General features: G+C 42.9%; 1 protein-coding gene across 3 annotated transcripts in view; it reads left to right on the top strand.

Annotated features, from left to right (window-relative positions):
- Positions 1-9,756, top strand: part of TOX4 (TOX high mobility group box family member 4) — a 40,458-nt gene extending 30,702 nt beyond the window's left edge. For all 3 annotated transcript variants that reach the window (XM_044274624.1, XM_044274630.1, XM_044274615.1), the window contains 5 exons: positions 744-971; positions 1,167-1,247; positions 2,588-3,301; positions 6,951-7,117; positions 7,309-9,756. In XM_044274624.1, the coding sequence (XP_044130559.1) occupies positions 744-971; positions 1,167-1,247; positions 2,588-3,301; positions 6,951-7,117; positions 7,309-7,369 (1,251 nt within the window). In that variant the 3' untranslated portion in view covers positions 7,370-9,756. The remainder of the gene's footprint in view (positions 1-743; positions 972-1,166; positions 1,248-2,587; positions 3,302-6,950; positions 7,118-7,308) is intronic.
- The last annotated feature ends 4,094 nt before the right edge of the window (positions 9,757-13,850 follow it).

Here is a 13,850-nt window from a genome sequence, read left to right as displayed (position 1 = left end):
AGTATAGTCAGTGACATATCTGTTTGGTGCATTTTTTTCAGTGATTTATAGAATTGTATTTTCATCCGCACAATGCTCCAGTCTGTGTAGGATGTTTTTGTGGTGCATGTGGACCGCGCTGGCGTCCTCCTTTGTATGCATTATTTGCTCGGGATGGTCGTTTGCTGCGGTCCACATGCGGTGGGACTGCTCGCCCAATGAGAAACACGCTACAGTGTTTGGGGCTTGGGCGGTTCCCCCATATTGGCTACTATAGTTTTGTTTATAAGGCTACTTTTAGACTCACGTTTGGTACAGATCCATCATGGATCTGCACAGACGGATCCGCACTGATAATATAATCGCATGCATCCGTTCAGAATGGATCCGTACATAGCTAAGACGGATCCGTCTTGAACACTATTGAAAGTCAATGGGGGACGGATCCGTCCCCATTGACTTACATTGTGTGCCAGGGCAGAACAGAGGCAAACTGATGCATTCTGAGCGGATCCTTTTCCATTCATAATGCCCTAGGGCAAAACTGATCAGTTTTGGACCGCTTGTGAGATCCCTGAAACGGATCTCACAAACTGAAACCAAAACGCCAGTGTGAAAGTAGCCTAATATGAACCCGCACGTAGTATTTGTTTCATACCACTTTTGTGTTGCCCTCATGATTTTGCATCATTATGCCTTGACATTATCCCTCTTCGGTTATCTGCAGACCTGACTGTATTTTCACATTGCTGTTCCACTTACAGATAACTGCCCCTAAGAATATTGTTGTTGAACAAGCAAAGAAACAGAAAGCCTCCAAAAAACGGAAGAAGAAAAATCCCAATGAGCCTCAAAAACCACTTTCTGCATATGCTCTGTTTTTCCGGGACACCCAAGCGGCCATCAAGGGACAAAACCCCAATGCCACTTTTGGGGAAGTATCCAAAATTGTGGCTTCGATGTGGGATAGCCTTGGAGAAGAGCAGAAGCAGGTAACTGTTGCAGGTTGCCTATTAAAGGGGTTTTACGAGATTTTGATACTGATGAGCAGTCCTCGGGATAGGTCGTCAGTATCTGATCAGTAGGTGTCTGAAACCTGGGACCCCCACGATCAGCTGTTTAAGAAGGCACTGGTTCCAATTTGTTTAGAAAAGGTTCTTTCTTAGTAGTTCTATTTTTTTCCTAAGGTTTACAAACGGAAAACAGAAGCTGCAAAAAAGGAATATTTGAAGGCTTTGGCATTGTACAAGGAAAACCAGATGTCACAGGTAAAAATTATCTGTAATGCAGAATCTGTCTGTGAGAGCAGCAGAAATGTATTTTTATGTGTTTTAGGTGGACTGCTCTTTGAAGGCATTTGCACACACTGTATATCTCCTCAGGCTGTAAATTGCGAGTGTGTAGGCTGCAGTTCCATGTGATGAAGCCACAGTACACTGCATGCTGTAAAGTAGATTGAAGTTTAAATTTGACCTATCGCCACAAATTACAGTGCAATCACAAGGCAGCATGTTATAGAGCAGGAGGAGCGGAGTAGATTGATGTATAGTTTTGTGGAAAAAGAATTCAGTAAAACTTGTAATTTATGTATTTCAGTCTCTCCATTTTCTGACTTTGTTTTTCATGTGTGAGGTGTTATCAGTGATTGATAGCATTCTCTGTGTAAGTGTGTATACAGAGATAGATGTCAGTCACTGATAGATGTACACAGGGGAGGTGTTATCAGTGATTGATAGCATTTTCTGTGTAAGTGTGTATACAGAGATAGATGTCAGTCACTGATAGATGTACACAGGGGAGGTGTTATCAGTGATTGATAGCATTCTCTGTGTAAGTGTGTATACAGAGATAGATGTCAGTCACTGATAGATGTACACAGGGGAGGTGTTATCAGTGATTGATAGCATTCTCTGTGTAAGTGTGTATACATAGCTGTCACTGATAACACCTCGTGAACAATGAAGTCAGAAATAGCATAAATATAAATGCCAAGTTTTACTGAATCGTTTCTCATAAACTATACATCAATCTGCTCAGCTCCTCCTGCTCTATAATATGCTGCCTTGTGATTACATCGCATTTCTTGTGACTGGTCCTTCTTTCAGGCTGCCATTGAGTAAAGGATCCATGTCGGTAATAATAGTTTCAATTTGGAAGCAATTAGTGTGACAGTAGCAAAAACTGTGTAGCTAGCACAGATTTACATATCTATCCATTTTCCAGAGTTATTATCTGGTAGGTAATGGGTTTATTCAGCCTCTAGAAACGTGTATTATTAGTGTAAAAGAGACCTGTTATTGCCCAGCCTATGCATAATTATGTACCACACATAAAATAGCTGTAGTAAGTGATTTCATGTATACACATTTTGGGGCATATGTTGTATAGTTGAAATAGGCAACTTTTTTTAAAGTTTTTATTTTTCTCATTTAAACACAAATTGACACCTGGATTTGATAATTATAGAATTCTAAAAGCTTTTGGAAAGAAGTAATTTTTAACTATATTGTTGTAACCACACCTGATTTAAGCACCTCAGACAGCCATGTGTAATGCATTATTGTACCCATTGGATGCTGTTTAATGCTTTTCTATTTAATTTAAATAGGTTGTTGTTGAGACCATGGAACTTGACCCTTCTGCTGCACCGGCTGTACTTACGGAATCACCAGTTCCATCCCCTTCTGTTGTGACAGTTTCTAGTGCTCCACCGTGTGCTTCACCGCCACCTGCACCTACTAATACCCAAGCACCAACTCCACCCCCTGCCCCTACACCACCACCACCCCAGTTAGCTGCCCCTCCTCAGCCCAGCATTGCTAAAATAATCATTTCAAAGCAAATGCTGCAGGCAGGACAAATTCCCACATCTATTGCAATGTCTCAAGGCATGGTGACCGTAATCCCGGCCACTGTGGTAACTTCCAGAGGCCTTCCTCTTCATCAGTTACAGCCCAGCCCACAAGCGCGAATTACACGTTCTGTACTTCAAGCATCGAGACAGTTACCCCCACGCTTACATCCTCCACCGTTACAGCAGATGCAGCAGCCCCCACGTCTACTTCAGATGGCCCCGGCACAGCAGCCATCCATTGCTATACTTCAGTCACCCCCACCATTGCAGCCTATGCAGAAAGTGCGGCTCAGTATGCATCAGCCACCTCCATTGCAGATCAAGATCATACCCCCTCCTCTACAACCGCAACCACCACAGACTGTTCAAGTCCAAGCAAAAACCATCCCCATTATCAACGTACCCACCTCACCGGAGGTCTCCGTGTCACCGGAACATTTAGAAGTAGTAACAGAAGTTGTTCAAGAAGTAAGTTTCAGTTGCCCTATGAGCTAATCTATGTTCCACTGATCATATAGGACAGAAAAGTATTTAACTGTTTTAAACTTACGGCTATGTGGCTGCCGCAGGAGGCGGGTGGGGGGACCGTTTTGAGGGCTTTTTCTTAGGCTATAATTAAGCTAGAGCCACGATCAGTGTCTTGTTTTTAGAGCTGACAATCTATGCTTCACAGCCAGGAAGAAGACATTTCTCTTCTGCCTGTTGCATCATCTCTGGCCGCAATGGCGTCCGTCGGGAATTGCTTGCTCGCATATGCAGTTTATGCAAGATGTCGTGAGAACAGCATGTCTTCTTCCTGGCTGTAAAGCGGTCCGCAGCGATTGGACAGCGTCACAGCCAGGGAGAAGACAACCCCTACCGACGAATGTAGAGGTCGAAAAGCCAAAATGGTATCAATGAAAACTACTAATTGCCCTCACACAGTTATGTCGTCAGAAAATGAAACCTTTTAATGCTCTTGGAATTCAGCGACACTAAAGCAAATTGGTTTGCTAAATTGAAGAATAAAATAAAGTTATGACCGATGGTCATAACTGGTCGGGAAAATGTTGCTGGTTGTTAAAGCTAAAATTTGTTAGGTCACTATTGGGGTAAAAGCTACAGTAAAAAAGGCAACCTTTTTGGGATCGTTTTCCAGTTTTATGATGGGGTTATAATGAGGTCAACATGCATGTTTATGGGGAAGCCAGGGGAAATATGTGTATAATCTAAAGTATTGCTCATACATGCTTTAAAAGGTGAAAGGGAGACACCTGAAACAAATCTATTCATTTAAAGGGAATTCTTCATCAGAAATAATTATTTAAATCAAATTTTTAGACCTAAATTTTGTCAAGCTTCCTGTTTTTCGAGAGCAGCCACTTGGTCTATAGTCACAATGGACAGGAGCTGACCCCATTGACTTCTACTGTAGATTTTTCTAGGTCACGCTCTGTGACCTGTGCAGATTTAGGGTGCATTCATGCGTCTGTATGTATTTTGCGGACCCACTGTAACAATACCTATTCTTGTCCGCAAAACAGACAAGAATAGGACATGTTCTATCTTTTTAGCGGGACTGAGGAAAGTACATAGAGATGAGTGAAATGAAAGAAAAAAAATACATTTGTGACATCTAAACAAATTAAAACAATCGCCAAAAATTATATAAAAATAAATGTTTATCATGAAAATGTATTTGGAGAAGAGCTGTTGCCGTTCCAGACATGTCTGTTTTAGTAAGTACGTGCATTCCCCATGTAATAATTCAGAAGCACCTATTCCTATGGCTCTATATTGTTCCTGCTAGAAGTTATGAATGAATTGCTAGCAGCTTGCAGTAAAGGTACAGATGGGTGTTACCAGTTTGGGGGTTGTCTCTGCACAGTCTGACCAGCGGCACTGATTGGATAGAGTGAGATGCCCATTACTGGTAACACCCAGCAGTACCTTTACTGCAGACTGCTGTGAACTTCTAGCAAGAATAATACTGACGTCACTCGTGATGCTAGGGAGGCTCATCCCCATCGCAGCCTACTATTGGCTACCAGAAAACATCCAACCAATAATCCCCCCCCTAGTCGCCAGATATTTTAATCTGTGCAACAGGGAGATGCAGCGGTGGCCATGCAGGGATCAGGATTGACGTGGGTGCCTGTGAGCAGGTTAATTATAATCTATATGAGGTGCCTGTGGGGAGGGGAGGGTCATTATAGGGGTTGGATAAACCCTTTAAGATTTAGGCTAGGTCTACACGACATTTGTCACGTGACAATTTTTATAATAATAGTCTATGGTGTCGTAATGCGACATGCTGCGACGCGACAGTTGCAGAAAATCCATTTGAGATGGATTTTTCTTCTGCTGTCACATTGCGACACCATAGACTATCATTATAAAAGTTGTTGCGCGACAAATGTCGTCATGTAGACCTAGCCTAAATCTCAAGCATAAGTAATTGAAAAAGTGTCTATTAAAGAAATATATATAAAAAAAATATGCTTATAGGAAACAGACTAGAGAAAACCACATAGAATGCGACAAACCCCTAAAAATGACTAAACCAAAACAATGTAGGGGTCATTTATCAAACTGGTGTAAAGTAAAACTGGCTTAGTTGCTCATAGCAACCAATTAGATGTCACCTTTTGTTTTCTAAAGGAGCTCCGAAAAATGAAAGGTGGAATCTGATTGGTTGCTATATGCAAATAAGCCAGTTTAAAGGGAACCGGTCACCAGGATTTTGTATATAGAGCTGAGACATGGGTTGCTTGATGGCCGCTAGCACATCCGCAATACCCAGTCCCCAAAGCTCTGTGTGCTTTTATTGTGTAAAAAAAACCTGATTGTATACATATGCAAATTAACATAAGAGTCATATCTTGCTTGTGTGACCAGAGAAGAGTCATATTTTCAAGCTCTGACTCATCTCAGGTTAATTTGCATATATAGCAAATCGTTTTTTTACACAATAAAAGCACACAGAGCTATGGGGACTGGGTATTGCGGATGTGCTAGCGGCCATCTAGCAATCCATGTCCTCAGCTCTATACCTAAAATCCCGGTGACAGATTCCCTTTAAAGGGGTTTTCCAGCGTTGTTTTTTTTTAAACTAATATGCCCCCCTTCATGTGGCTTACTGCTAGTGATACACCACAATGATGATAATGACAATGTCCTACCAGGCCAGCGCCGCACTCCCCAGTGTAATTAGGCTTACAACACTTTCTGGATCACTTGCCGTTCATTGTGCACATGATCCAGGGCTGGCTACTACCCACAAGGTACGCTGATTGCGCATCACAAATCCTAGAATCGCTGGATGTTTTCTGATTCTGGGGTCACCATCTCGGCAGCGTGCGAGTCACACTCAGTTTAATGGCTGCAGGACTACACAGCGATCTTTGGTTGCACACCAGGTGTCGTGGCCAAGATTGCCATGTAGCCCCCAGGCTAACAGGCTTTTTGTCCGGCTGCAGGCAAGACACAGCAGAAAGGGACCAGCCACTTGTCACAGGAGAAGAGGGGGACATTGCTGATTTCCTGGGAGACAGATTTCTTGTTATATTTCTCAGAGTAAATTGTAATATGAGACAAAATGGGAATATAGGAGATGATGGAGGAGGATTGCTGGGGTATTTTTTTATGTTTTGTGCATTTTCTGTATTTAGTGCTTATTCTTTTTTTCTAATTAGATCACTGTTAATGAACATTTTGTAGAAATACAATACACATAGAAAATGTAGTGTTCCTTTAAAGAGTTTGTCCGGAAACACCTAATTTTTAACTGATGCCCACAGTCTTCCTCCGCTATTGAAAGATTTGTACTCGTCTGCTCCCTACCTCTGTGGTCCTGCACACTGGTTCCAGCATCTCCATCTTCTGGTCCGCAACATTTACTTCCTCCTGGGCATGGGCATAGCTACTTGCTGAGCTGCAGCCAGCGACTAGCTTGAGCGGAGGCAGTCCGGAAGATGGACATGCAGGGGCCAGCTCATAGGACCAGGGCAGGTATGTATGAATCTTTATATAGCGGAGCCAGGCTGCAGACATCAGTGAAAAGATGTATTCCCAGACAATCCCTTCAAAGATTTTGGTGATGTGTTTTCTAATTGTGATTTCTAATTTCTTTCTGTAGGAGTCTCCCCCTTCGCAGATGGATGTTGAAATAGTCAGGGGTTCTCCCCCTCACAGCCCATCTCCCCAGCCACGGTGCATACGTTCTGGATGTGAGAATCCCCCTATAGAGAGTAAGGATTGGGATAATGAGTACTGCAGCAACGAGTGCGTGGTGAAACATTGTAGGTGAGTAAGGCACAGGCTGTGTACCACTGGATTCAAAGACAACTAAATGTGCCTGGATTTACCAGCCAATACACAATATATGGAATTTTTTGTCTAGCCTTGTGAGCTTTTACCTTTGGGCTATATTAATTTTAGCATTCTTGTTTTTAGTTTGTGTATATGCCATTAATGTTTTTTTTTTTGTCTTACAGAGACACCTTTACGGCTTGGATTGCAGCCCGAAATCAAGGGACACTTGCTCCTGTGAAATAACACTGGTTTCACCTTGGTAGGATTATTATGTGGGAGCCTGAGGAAAGATGTTCCAAACTCTGAAGAATAATGCCAACCTGAAAAAAACAGCTTTTTTAGTGACTGTTCTGTATATATGATCTGAGCAAGGCAAGGACTTCATTGTGCGGAGGAAACTGTGCCATGGGGCAACTAGACAACAAAACAGATGGGTCCCTGTGCGTCTTACTCGTTGGATACAAATTCAGTTGTCCCCTCTCAGTTCTATGGATATGTACAACTGCCTAAACATTGTGTTGCCTCTCTGTGAGGAAGCATGTCAATTGTTTTATGACTTCAAGACATCAGTGCAGGAATCATGAGAAGAGGATGTACCCCACCGATCTTTAGTGTTGTCTCGCTTTGGTATATAATGCAGTCTCACAGTTTACAAACACCTTAGAGGCAGTTTTTTTTAATGATTGCATTTGACTCATTTTGGGATGATAATCATTCTTTTAATTTGTATTCGTTAAACCTTTTTAACAGTTTTTGCCCTACAGGGTTAAGTTTCAGGCTGTCTGCAGAGTGTCTTACTTTCAGTTTCACACTGACGGCTGGATGTGTAGCCCTCGTCTCTGAACTCCTGGCAGCTCATAAACACTGAACTCCTGACAGGTCCTACACTCTCATTTAAGCCATAGCCTTGTCAGTTTGATAAGAATTGAGCTATGAGTGTTTGTTTATGAGCTGCCAGGAGTTCAGAGATGAGGGCTACACATCCGGCCGTCAGTGTGAAACTGAAAGTAAGACACTCTGCAGATAGGCTGGAACTTAGGGGCAAAAACAGTTGAACATTTTCAATAAAGACCAATTGAAAAAATATATATATTTTTAGCCCAAATTGAGTAAAATTAAATTTTAAAAAAACTGTCCCCCAAAGGCGTCCATAGCCTTTGTATAGTATTGAATGTTTGTTTCCGATCTTCTGGAGATGTGGCATTCTTGTCCTCACGTCTTTAGCCTTCTTACTGCCCGATTCACAAGAAGCCTAGTGAGCGTCATACTTTTCTGTTGATATGTACATTGGGGTATGGGTGAGGGGCTCAGTATTATGGAGTGTGGTTTAACGTGAGACTGCATCATTTCCACAGGTAGACGTGCTGTGTCACTAGCACATCCAGCCATCACGGGAGTGCTGATGACAATACTGTGTAATAAAGGGGCAGGGAGCTTTTCACATCTCTACAAGGCAGCTTTTATTACTGAGCTCACACATCTTTGTAGTGGTCATGTCCGGTTTTATAGTGAGAAGAAAAATGTATATTTGTTAATAGCCTTTGTTATAGAATAATTTTATAGCTGAAAGTGCTTCAGAAATGAGAAGCATACATGGTTTGTCACCTGTCCTCATGCACCATAGGGCCACAGTACTGAGTACACACGTTGCCCTCTAGTGGTGGAAACAGGAAGCACACAGATGCTTTGCCAGTATCAAGTATGTAAGTATGTAATTTTTCCAACCATTACCACCAGTATAAACAGTTTTTGTATGCCTTCTGAATTGACTGGAAGATGTTCGGTAACCATGAGATGTCCCTATCATCAAGAAATAACTTGGTTCATGCAGTTATGGACAATCCGCACACTAAATACATTTGTAAATGACCCCAGTTTGAGTGTTTTGTGTCCATGCAGATCTGTGTGTTTCCATAGTTACAGATGAGAAACCCTGATCCTACAGTCATGTGTCCCTCTATCTGTAAGCTAATGCTCAGTCATTTACATTCACAGGGGTAAAGATGGAAGGGCTTATGATTGCAGAATCAGACTATGCAGGGCTTGTTTGGAGTTTGTAACCATGGTAACAAAGCTCTACATAAAAGCTGGGACCCCCCATCGATCACAAGAATGGGGACCCTGTACCCCTTGGAGCGCCCCCTCTCCCTGCTTCATTCATCTCTCTGGCAGTTCTGGAGACCACCATGTACAGTGCTCGCCTATTTCTGGAACCTGCATAGAGATTGAGCGGCAGCTTGCATTGCTGCTCCGTTTCAGGGGGCTCCGAGGGGTACGGTGTACCTGTTCTTGTGATTGGTGGGGGTCCCAACAATCTAACAGTTATCCTCTATCCAAAACTGTGTGCAACATTTGGTAAACGACTGCAACGCAAGGGAAAACTGACTTCAAAAATTCTCCCTGGTAAATATTCATCTCTTTTTCTCAATTAACAAGCCATTTTGGATTTTGAGATCTGATTCCATACACAAGGCTCTGTGTAGTTGCCTCCTGTCAGTCTGGTTACTACTATGTTCTATATCCTGCCTTGTAGAGATGGAGAGCTCTTTCTAACACATGTGAACATGGGGTATTAGAGGGACAAACCAGCCATCCAATGTTTGGGCTATAATAAATTATTTTGGAAAACATTTCTTTCTATATGGTAAGTGTTTTTTCCTTTAATAAAAATATTAAAGGAAGTAGGTAAGTGTCCATGGGATGGTACAAACCTGCCAGAACAAAAGAAGAACTGTCGTGGGGCCACTGCAGCACACTTTCCATACCCAAGGCGGTAAAACCACGGAGCTTGTTTCCTGCAGTGAAGCTGGCCTCACTTGTCCATATTGCCTCCTTTGCTGGCTGGATTATACAGAGCAGCGGTTGCGATGGTGGCCGGAGCTGTAAGCCCCTGCAGATTGATAAAGTGGTAACCTGTTTTGGCCACGTGTTTTTTTTGGCAAACTGCTTGGCCACATGACGGCATCCCGAGGATACGTTTTACCGCTGCGCTACTAGCTGACAAGTTTTCTACAGATGGTGATAGTGGTTTCATCTTCCTCCCAGTCTAAAGGGATCATGCACACAGCTGTAGCCATTTTTGCGGTCCGCAAAACACGGATACCGACCATATGTGTTCCACATTTTATGGAACGTGCTGCCATCTATAGAACAGTCCTATCCTCGTCTGTAAAATGGACAAGTATCCACATCCGATACGGACAAAAAAAGATGGTTGTGTGCATGAGCCCTAACTCAGTGCATCTGTACAGACATTCATGGAGGCTCATTTTACATTGACAAGTTCTGTATTTTGGGTAAGACAAACTTCTTGTTTATGTGACACTAATCTAGGACACAGCCATCTGATTATGGGCATGCATGTCTGGTGGCTGCTCACGTCAGAGATAGGAGTGTCACACAAAGGATATTGGCAAAATGGGGGTCTCCTGAACCTTCTGTGTGGCACTTCAGAAAGCAGCAGCTGTGGTGGCATTGCATGTGTGCAGCTATCTTCATTGTAGTTTATGGTTTCAGGAACTCAAGCAAACTCCAATGAAGAAGGTCGCCTTATCCACCGTAAGGACTGGAGTGTCTCATGCATGGTATCTTCCTTTATAAAGTGCAAGGGAAAGCCTATTCTCCACCTATTAGACATTCCATTAGTGTCTGAGATGGCAATAACCCTTTACTGCACTCCTTGGGATTGGCTTAATCTGTCACTGTGGCCCTTGGACCAGGTTGTGCATCTCTGATCTAGAGCACTGTTCCCTTTCACCCTATGGTGGGGAAAAAAATCCCTCACACACCTATATAAAATGGAGTAATACTCTGAAATACTGAATAAGCGTATGCTACAAAAGTATTCCAAGAGTCAGTGGTTGGAACACTGTCAGATTGTGCCAATACTGCTTTACTGCAGTAGCTCATACTTTTTCATGAGAGGCTGCAGTCCATGAATCCCCATACTCTATTCCACAGAGGTCCGCATTTATGCAATTTGTTCTAAATTCTCATTAGATATATTTATGAATCCAAAACGAATAATGCACTGTGCCTCATTCTACAGCTTACCCGTGTGGCATAAAACTGATGCAAAGTAAGCCAGAAAGTTGAGTATCTAAAAATGCGTGATGGAGGGGGAATCATGGTTTGGAGCTCTTTTCTTGCCTTAGGGTCTTGATGCTTTGAGCAATGAATTCTAAGGTATATGAAAACATTTTATAGGATGGTGTAAGGGCAGCAGTCCATGACCAAAAGCAAACAGGTAAACCAACTAAGAAATGGTTGAACAAGAAGATTTGTGTTTTGGAATCACCAAGTCCCTGACCTTAACCCTGTCGAGATGCTGTGGCATGACCTAAGGAGCATGAAAGGCACCACAGAAATAAACAAACTTGCATGGGGGAACGATCCAAAATTCTTCCTCAATCTTGCTACAGGTAACATTTGGGTGAGCTGATTGCTGCTTTAAGAGGGATCTACAGGTTATTAAAGGGAACCTGTCACCTGGACTTTCGGTATAGAGCTGAGGACATAGGCTGCTAGCACGTCCACAATATCCAGTCCCCATAGCTCTGTGTGCTTTTATTGTGTCCCAAATTATATATATATATATATATATAGCGCGTTGCCAGAGCCCAGCACTGCCCCGCATCCTCCGAATCTTCTCCTTGCTCCCCGACGTCACAAAGCTAGAGCGCTGTAATCTCACAATGTGCGAGCTAGCACATGCGCAGTTCGTTCCCTGAGGCTGATGCCTGCACAGGGAAGGAACACTATGCCGTCACTGCGCATGCGCTAGCTTGCGCATCACGAGATTGCAGCGCTCTAGCTTTGTGACGTCGGGGAGCAAGGAGAAGATGCGGGGCAGTGCTGGGCTCTGGAAACATTAGTAGCCTCATTTACATATATATATATAAAATAGATTTTTTTGGACACAATAAAAGCACACAGAGCTATGGGGACTGGATATTGCGGATGTGCTAGCGGCGATCTAGCAACCCATGTCCTCAGCTCTATACCCAAAATCCTGGTGACAGGTTCCCTTTAAAATTCAAGGGTTCACGTTTTCAATGCTCTGTGGATTTTACTCCATAAAAACATGAAAAGGTACAACTATATGTTTGACGTCGAGTTAGACTGGGGTTTTCTATCAAGTTCTATTAGGAACTGTTCACTTACTGTTTCATGCAACTGTACCATTGGCTTGTGGAAAACTTCTTTCTATTCTTAAAGGCACTGTGGCAGCTTTATTAATACAGTCTTGCATATAGCCACCTTTCAGGTAGATGGAATACACTAAGACCTCTTTCACACGAGCGTGACGGATTAGGTCCGGATGCGTTCAGTAAAACTCCCACCGTTTTGCAAGCAAATTAAGTCAGTTTTGTCTGATTCTGTTTTTCATGCGCATGGTAAAAAAAAACTGAAGGTTTACAAACAACATCTCTTAGCAACCATCAGTGAAAAACACATTGCATCTGCACTTGCTTGCGGATGCAATGTGTTTTTCACTGAAGCCCCATTCACTTCTATGGGGCCAGGGCTGCGTGAAAAACGCATAATATAGAACATGCTGCTTTTTCACACAACGAAGAAAAAAAAACACTCATGTACACAGACCCATTGAAATGGGTCAGGATTCAGTGCGAGTGTAATGCGTTTACATCACGCATCGCCCCCGCACTGAAAACTCGCTCGTGTGAAAGGGGCCCAAATGTACCACAGTGGTTCATGCTTTATGATAAATCTAGTGCACATTTTAGAGCAGCTGTCACTTCAGACCACTTGTTTCCCCTAAGGCCCCTTTCACACGAGCGGGTGCAATGCATGACGTGAACGCATTGCACCCGCACCCATTCATTTCTATGGGGCTGTGCACACGAGCGGCGATTTCCATGCATCACTTGTGCGTTACGTGAAAATCGCAGCATGTTCTATATTCTGCTTTTTTTCCCCCATAGAAGTGAATAGGGCTGTGTGAAAATCGCAAGCAAGTGCGGATGCGGAGCGATTTTCACGCCCGGTTGCTAAGAGACGATCGGGACCCGATCATTATTATTTTCCCTTATAACATGGTTATAAGGGAAAAAAAGCATTCTTAATACAGAATGCTTAGTACAATAGGGCTGGAGGGGTTAAAAAAAAAATATATATATATAACTCACCTTAATCCACTTGATCGCGCAGCCCGGCTTCTCTTCTGTCTTCTTCTTTGCTGTGCACAGGAATAGGACCTTTGCTGATGTCACTGCTTTAGTCACATGATCCATCACCATGGTAAAAGATCATGTGATGAGCGCAGTGATGTCATCAAAGGTCCGATTCCTGTGCACAGCAAAGAAGAAGACAGAAGAGAAGCTGGGCTGCGCGATCAAGTGGATTAAGGAGAGTTATATATTTATTTTATTTTTTTAACCCCTCCAGCCCTATTGTACTATGCATTCTGCATTAGGAATGCTATTTTCCTTTATAACCATGTTATAAAGGGAAAATAATAAAATCTACACAACACCAAACCCAAACTTTTGTGAAGAAATCTGGGTTCGGGTCTGGGTACCAAACATGCCGATTTTTCTCACACACACATGCAAAACGCATTATAATGTTTTGCACCCGCGTGGAAAAAACGCAAACATGGAAAGCAATCGCAGTGAAAACTGACTTGTTTTAGTGTAAAAAAATCGCACCATTTTCCCTGAACGCATCCGTCCCCAATCCGAAACGCCCGTGTGAAAGGGGC

The sequence above is a fragment of the Bufo gargarizans genome, chromosome 1 (assembly GCF_014858855.1).
Source record: "Bufo gargarizans isolate SCDJY-AF-19 chromosome 1, ASM1485885v1, whole genome shotgun sequence".
Taxonomy (NCBI): Eukaryota; Metazoa; Chordata; class Amphibia; order Anura; family Bufonidae; genus Bufo; species Bufo gargarizans.
This window is presented reverse-complemented; position numbering and strand designations above follow the sequence as displayed.